The sequence below is a fragment of the Nansenia antarctica genome (genome assembly GCF_963989245.1).
Source record: "Nansenia antarctica genome assembly, chromosome: 10".
NCBI classification, from domain to species: domain Eukaryota; kingdom Metazoa; phylum Chordata; class Actinopteri; order Argentiniformes; family Microstomatidae; genus Nansenia; species Nansenia antarctica.
In genome coordinates this window covers 12,389,584-12,397,711 of record NC_137680.1, presented here as the reverse complement: position 1 = coordinate 12,397,711, position 8,128 = coordinate 12,389,584, and the positions used below count along the sequence as shown (strand labels likewise).

The following is an 8,128-nucleotide window of genomic DNA, read 5'->3' as shown; positions in this document are numbered from 1 at the left end:
GTATCTAGTTTACAAGATAGAGAGTTAACTTTATTTAGGAACATATTTATTTAGTTTATCGCAATCCACCCTGCGATTACGTGGCATGCGCCTTACTGAGCTACACCACCCAGGCGCCCCATCTCATCCATTTCAACTTAGTCATTGTGTACAACATAAGTGACCTTGATCTATACCAGGTCTCATGTCAAAATTATATTTTATCTCCATTAGACTAACTAATTGGATAAATAAAGGTTAAATGAAAAACTCTCAAAGACAGATGATCATTACTTATCATCATTACCCGGTCACCAAGTCTCTCTCTCTCTCACACACACACACACACACGCGCACGCACACACACACACACACACACACACACACACACACACACACACACATGTACACACTACACATGCACACACATGAACACACACACACCCACACACACATGCACCACCTCAAAGTTAAATCAAAACTAGGGACTATCCGCCTGGTCCTGCTGTGTGTGTGTGTGTGTGTGTGTGTGTGTGTGTGTGTGTGTCCTACAGGCTGCTCAGTCACTAATCAAAGGTATTGATCGGTGTCACACCACGAGAGGTTGACAGAGTCATCGATCGAGGCCTGAGGACCAGTAGGAACAGATGATGATGATGATGGAGAGGAGAGGGCAGTAATACAGAAAAGAAACTCAGTCATTAGGCGCTGCACTACCAACCACTGGACACGGGCGTAGTCACTGAGCCATTCACAATGTTGCAGTCATAGCTCCCTATTCCATTCCACATGACAGACACTCATACCTGTCCTACAAAACACATATCTATATATCTGAACATTCTGTCTATTTAGCCAGGCCAAGATCCAACGATAGGATAGACTCCCTAACCCAATAGCCCAAGCAGTGTCTGCGTCAGATCTGGCTCACTGTTTTAACGATTCAACTTGATGTCACTAGGAGTTATAAGTAGCTTTGGGACTTTCTTCTAGTGATATGGGACGAGTAAGTGTTGGACATGATGTCATTGACCCACATCTGCGGTCCTGAGAGTCCCAACCCCAATAAACCAGTGGTTGGCACCGCCAACGTCATACCAGATGTGACAACACTGGTTGGCAGTGACACCGTATTGATGACATCAATATCCTGTGAGGGGGGTCAAGTGCCTGAAAATCTGACTGACGTGTATGTATGTGTGTGTGTGTGTGTGTGTGTGTGTGTGTGTGTGTGTGTGTGTGCATGCATGTGTGTACATGTGTATGTGCGTGCTGAGGGAGCCCAAGCATCTTCGTTTTGTGTTTTGTCCTTGACTGGGCATAACCACATTCCCTTAATGTCCACTGAACAAAAATATAAACGCAACACTTTTGTTTTTGCTCCAATTTTTCACGAGTTGACATCAAAGACCTAAGACTTTTTCTATGTACACAAGGCCTATTTCTCTAAAATTGTGTACACAAATTTATTTAAATCTGTCTTAGTGAGAACTTCTCCTTTGCCAAGATAGCCCATCCACCTGACAGGTGTGGCATATCCAGATGCTGATTAGACAGCATGATTATTGCCCAGATGTGCCTTAGGCTGGTCACAATAAAAGGCTACTCTAAAATGTGCAGTTTTATCACACAGCACAATGCCAATTATCTCGACAAAGGAGAAGTGCTCACTAACATAGATTTGAATTTGAACATTTATTTTGAAAAAAGCAACATTTTAGAGAAATAGGCCTTTTGTATACATAGAGAAAGTCGTAGGTCTTTGATTTCAATTCATGAACATTGGCGCAAAAACAAAAGTGTTGCGTTTATATTTTTGTTCAGTGTAGTTAAAAAGGTGACTCATATGTCTGTCTGTTCCCAGCCAGCCCCCTACGCGGCTCTCGTTGCTATTTTAAGTGAGGTGTATTTCAGAGGGTCGACTTGAGGACGCTGCCTGCTTTAAAATGTCTGCGCGTCTCGTTAGAGATAAGACCTGGTTGAGCCTAGTTGATTCACAGCTGCGTTAATTACAAATCTACCGCTTGACTGAGCACCAGCCTGGGGTCGTGTGTTTGGCTGGAGTTGTGGGTGTGTGTGTGTGTATTTGTGTGTGCGTGCCTGCGTGCGTCTGTGCGTGCATGCACGTGTGTGTGTGTGTGTGTGTGTGTGTAACTGGCGTCATGTTTGAGTGTGAGTGAGTGTGTGTGTTTGGCTGGAGGTATGTGTGTGCGGGGAGCAGGGAAGTAGAGGACACCCAGTGTCACTCACATAGGTGCAGCTACAGGGCTGCTTCTGACCTTGGGAAAGGTGCTGATGAGGGAGAGAGAGGCTGTGTGTGGGGGGGGGGGGGGGGGGGGGCTGGATGGTCCTCTTGAGTATGTGTGTGTGTGTGTGTGTGTGTGTGTGTGTGTGCGAGCGTGTGTATGTGTGTGTGTGTGTGTGTGTATGTACGTGTGCGTGTGTTATGAAAACATCAAAGAAGGAGAGAGCGCACAGCACCAAGGACAGCTCCTACTGTAGTGCCTTTACAACAGAACACTGCAGTGGGGGGTTGCAGAGTTCTACCAGGACTGACAACCCTCCTGGTTTGGCCTGCACTCCACCGCCACTGGCCTCTCTCTCCCGGCCAGCAGTAGCCTAAAGCTATACGCAGGAAATTGTCTTGAATCAAATCAAATTGAGCAAAGTAAGCAGCAGTAGCTAGCGTAGCCCGGTTGGGTTGGCAAGTGGGAGCTAGTGAGTTTGATCCTTGCTTCGAGCTACTCCACCACCCCGCCGTGCGCTACAGTACACTGGGTATAGTCCAATCAGTGAAACATAGCGTAAGTGTATGTATGCGCATTGTTCCAACATGTGCTGTGCGGTAGACTCGGTGGGGTTAGCAAAGGGAAAACTCTCGCACATCCAGATCGCCACAGGTGTGTTGAACACAAACAACTTATGGAAAGAAAATGCCCCGTCCTTTTGTGCCTGGTCTGTCTGCTCGGTCTGTCTCTCTGTATCTGCCTGTCTGCCTGCCTGTCTGTTTTTCTGCCTGCCTGCCTGTCTGTCTGTCTGTCTGTCTTTCTGCCTGCCTCACTGCCTGCTTGTCTGTGTGTCTGTGTGTCTTTCTGCCTGCCTGCCTGCCTGTCTGTCTGCCTGCCTGCCTGCCTGCCTGCCTGCCTGCCTGCCTGCCTGCCTGCCTCACTGCCTCACTGCCTGCTTGTCTGTCTGCTTGCCTGTCTGTCTGTCTGTCTCTGGCACAGGGCTTTAAGACCACAGCATCCTGCAGTCTCCGTGGTTCTAAGGTGTCAACAGGCTGAGTCAGTGGTGTGATATGGTCAGTGGTGTGATACTGTCAGTGGTGTGATACGTATTTCCCCGAGGTGACCAGAGAGGTAATGTGATGTGATTGGAGGAGACAGGTGACAGAATAGGAACAGATCACAGGTACACAGCTCACGCTTCGCCAGGTATCTCATTACAAACTCTCATCTCGACTGGATGATTCCCTTTTAATCACTGTGTGTGTGTGTGTGTGTGTGCGCGCGTGTGTGTGTGTGCGCGCGTGTGCGTGTGTGCGTGTGTGTGTGCGCGTATGCGTGTGTGCGTGTGTGTAAAAAACCCCGAGCATATGCTATGCATACATTCCCTGCCCTTTCAAAGTGCCTGATCAACTAAATGTGACTGCTCCTGGTGTTTCTGGACACCTCTCGGAAATGAGAAAGACGTCAAATTCGTCTTTAAAGTTTTTTTTTTTTTTTTTTTGATTTTCGTTTTTTTAGCTAACATTCAACTCGAAGATGTGAAGTACCCACTCGTTATTTTTCCGAACAGGTTTACGTTCATTAAATAAGTGTAATCTATAACACAATGACTTTGTTTCTTGTTGTTTGATGGGGATTCATTATCTTTGATGGGGATTTTCTGTGCTTAGTGATTTCCGGTGTAGCAACTTTCAAATACTCATGTCGTCTTCAATTTGTTTCCGATTTCAATGTATGATGCATCATTTGAAAGCTTACAATCTGTAGTTTAAGCACATGTAAAAAACAGAAACATGATTTCGCCTACAGGTAGCCCTTTTCATTGGGCTGTGTCACAAATGGTTTATCTAAATTCGCACACACACGCACACACACACACACACACACACACACACACACACACACTCCCCCCCCACAGAGAGGTGAGGAGGAGTACAACTACCCCACAGAGTGTACAGGGTCTAACTTTAACATCATTTGGCTCTCGTCTTCAAGGTGGGAGGGAGAGAGAGAGAGAGATGACTTCCCCTTCCTAAGCTGCTCAGTGTGCCTAAATCAAATCTCATCCATGCACTTTTCACTGGCCCGTCTCCACGACGCTCCATCGTCCATGTCAGTCTACTTCGCTAATCCGCCAAGTGCTTACGATGAGCTACCTGCACTTGGTATCCAACGCTGTGCGAGAGTCTACCACATCACTCTGTATTGGACCTTACTCTCTCAGGTTCCACGTTTGACTGATTTATGACGAACAAACGCAACTAGCTAAAGGTGAAGCTAGGGTTCTGGACCTCAAATCAATCTTTTCCATAGAGACTTTTCCAACTGAAAAAGCAGAGGAAAGAGCAGGTCTGAGGGAGAAAAAGCATGAGGGAAAGTGCAGGGGAAAGCTAGAACTCTATGTCCCGCATCCGCCCAAGGCCCAGATGTTCTGGTTTTGCTGCTGTCGATAAAGAAATGATCAGGAAGTAAGTCATGCAATTAAAACCCTCCACCTCCTCACTTGATCCTATCCCCACCATCTTTTTTTAAGACTGTGTTTACTTATTGTACATCACTCCTTGCTCACTCCCTCGGTCACTGAAAACCGCTAGCGAAACCTCTCCCAAAGAAAAGTCACCTGGATCCTTCAGTGCTAAACCATTTCAGACCATTTTCACAGACAGACACTGAGAGACTTACCGTATACATGCTTTTATCACTAGCAGGCTTGATTACGGCAATGCTCGCCTTTCTGGTCTACCCAAGTAAGCTATAAATCACATATAGCTCGATCATTCAGAATGCAGCCGCATGTATACTGACCAGAAGGAGAGCACACATCTCACCTGTCCTAAAGGCCTTTCATTGGTTGCCTGTCTGTCTTCAAATCACTAAATGGACTAGCACTCAGGTCCTCTGACACTGGCCTTGTAGTTGTTGGCTGGGTGAGGACTGGGTGAGGACCCCCTGTTACTGTGCTACACTGTACTGTGTTCTCTGGTCTCTGTGTTCTACCATGTCTCTTATTTCCTATACTAATCATTTAATTCTATTACCATTTATTTTTTACTGTATTGTTGTATTTTCGTTGTATTGTTGTATTTAATTATATTGTTAAGCCCCTTGTATTTCAGTTTTGCACAATTTGGTACTGTTTATTTTCACTGTATTGTTGCATTTTCATTGTATTGTTGAATTTTCATTGTATTGTTAAGCACCTTGTATTGCATTTTTGCACGAAAGGCGCTATATAAGGAAAATCCGATTTGATTTGATTTGTGACTCACAAGTTTGCACATATATGTGGCACACTTCCGTCTCGCCGCTCTCGACACTCACCCGGAAGTAATCGCTACACGCCGCCAGCACCGCTTTGTGGCCATGGAACTTCTGTTCCCCGGCAACCAGGGTGACATCACAGAGTAGGCCATCCTTCCTCTGCTGGTTGAGGGCGGAGAGGACGGCGTCCTGGTGAGACTTGGACTGGCACAGCATCTCTGTCAGCATCTCCTGGCCACTGGAGGAGGGAGAGAGGAAGGGGATGAAAGACCTGTGTGTGTGTGTATGTGTGTGTGTGTGTGTGTGTGTGTGTGTGTGTGTGTGTGTGTGTGTTTGTGTGTCTGTCTGCCTGTCCTGTAAGAGCATGGCCACTGGGGCAGGGAAAGGGAAAGCAATGAAAGCTGGGAGTAAACCTCTGTCTGTCTGTCTCTCTGTCTCTCTGTCCGTCTGTCCGTCTGTCTTTCTGTCTGTCTTTCTGTCTGTCTTTCTGTCTTTCTGTCTGTCCGTCTGCCCACCTGCCTGTCTGCCTGTCTGTCTGTCTCCCTGTCCTATCTGGTGCTCAACTTCCTATCTGTCCATCTCTGGATTTATGTCCACTTCTGATCTGCCTGTCTACTGCTACTTCGTCACCTGCAGCTCAGCCTTTCAGCTTCATGGTGTCACTGTAGGCAGACACACAGAGCAGGATGTGACTGGAGACAGCAGTGTGAGTCAGGCTGTTTGTTTGGAGCCCAGTCCTGGCTGGCAATATCAGCTCAGGGGGAAAGGGACCAGAGGCAGAGCTGGCTCACACTAGAGGGAAGACATGGGGGAATTAACATCCCAGAGAGAGAGGTTGGGGGGGGGGGCGTTAGAGAGAGGGAGGAGAGGCAGAGAGAGAGAGAGAGGTGAAGTGAGGTGACAAGAGCTTCCTTCAGCAGTGTTGGTAACCTAGTAACACCTCAGAGCAAACGGATTGAGCTGACAGAGAGTAAGAAAACAGAGAGAGGGAGAAATCAAAAGAGGGAGAGAGGGACAGAGAGAGAGGGACAGACAGACAGACAGAGAGAGAGAGAGAGAGGGGGGGGGGAGTAGTGGGAGTGTGTGTAGAAGAGTGTGTGTGGGTGTATGTATGTGTGTGTGTGTGTGTGTGTGTGTGTGTGTGTGAGTGTGCGAGTGCGCACGTGCGTGCGTGAGTGACGCGTACACGCTGGAGGGTGTTTTCCGGGTGTGTCCCTGTGTGCCTCAGTGTAAACGGACAGAGCAGGTCTTACCTGAGACAAGGTTCAGAAGGCATGCTCCTGGAGAGGAGGCGAGGAGGAGGCAGCCGAAGAGGGACAGGCTGTCTGTCCCGAGGGGGGTCCTGAGAGCTGCAGTCACTTCACTCCACACGTGCATTAGGCTGACGAGAGAGAAACATTCAAGTCAGCCCCTGTGCATCCGGTCTGACTGACCAGTGTGTCTTGTGTACGGTATGGTGTTTTTATTCAATTTGTTTGTATTTAACGTTTATTTATGCAGAAAGATGCATATGGTGATTGGATTTCTAACCCCAATAAAGTAGGAAAAAGACAACCTGAAAATACATGACTCCACCTCACTGAAAGCCAATGAATGGCCTCAAGCTCACGTACGGTACAGTGTGATCTAGGTACCCGACAGACATTGATAAAAAAAAAAGTACTCTAGTACCATAATATCGCATCCTCAATATGACATGGGCAGCAGCATCACCACTCACATGAAGAGAGACAAGGAGCTACAACCTTGTCGTAACGTACAGTGCAACACTATACGGTTGGCTACTACTACACACACCTGAATGTGAGACAGTCTGTAACAATAGCCTACAACAACCTGAAACACAAGTCAACCGTAACGCGCTGCGAAACACAAGCTGCTCAAATTCAATGTGAAACACTAGAACCAGGCTACTCACGTTAGTCGCTCTCCGATCTAGTGCTGAAACAGCCGGTCTCTGGCAGCCAAGAACGGCATGGTGATATCTCTAATAGAGCAGTGGAGTCTGAGGTGCAGGCAGGACTGAGGTCTCCACTTCGCTGCTCCTGTCCTGTCCAGAGAGAGATATCGATCAGTTCCCCGGGTGACCTTCAGACGCTTGGCCGCAGCAGGCTCTGAGAGGGAGCGGGAGAGAGAGAGGGGATGTTGTCGATGCAGGCTTTAACTCCAACTACAGCATGCATGGTCCAAGCCCTCCACCAGCCTATTGTGCTGCATGCTCTGTGGATATCTGATGCTCATTAAATGTGGATAGCCTATGTAATGATGACACTTCTGGCTTCAGCACCTGGAGCGTTGAGTGCTGACTGAGCAAGTCATACATACATTCTATCCTAAAGTCTGAGGCAGGGCAGAGAGGCAGAGTAGCACTTTTAGACTTCGCATGAGAATAACACATGATCATAGAATGTAATCAGCCTAAACGGACTAATGACAATTATTCACAGTGGCCGACTCACGTGATGCGGTTAACATAGTGAAGCGTGTACAAGACGTGCGTCGCAGGAGCCATGCACGCGCGGTGGATTAAAGGGTGCGTTCGTCAATCGCCACGAGAGCGCCGGAACGCACACTGGGTTTAACGTCATACATATAGACCGAGTCATTTGATTGGACAAGAAGCATTCCATGAGTGCTGATCAGATTTCCGAGAGAGAATT

At 47.6% G+C, this 8,128-nt stretch overlaps 1 protein-coding gene across 1 annotated transcript in view; it reads right to left on the bottom strand.

The window, feature by feature from the left end:
- The window catches only part of klhl32 (kelch-like family member 32), a gene marked incomplete at its 5' end in the record, with an annotated part of 20,035 nt that extends 13,291 nt beyond the window's left edge, over nt 1–6,744 (bottom strand). Inside the window, 2 exon segments of the mRNA XM_080540049.1 lie at nt 5,529–5,706; nt 6,722–6,744. Coding sequence (XP_080396175.1) covers nt 5,529–5,706; nt 6,722–6,744 — 201 coding nt within the window.
- Nucleotides 6,745–8,128: the final 1,384 nt, after the last annotated feature.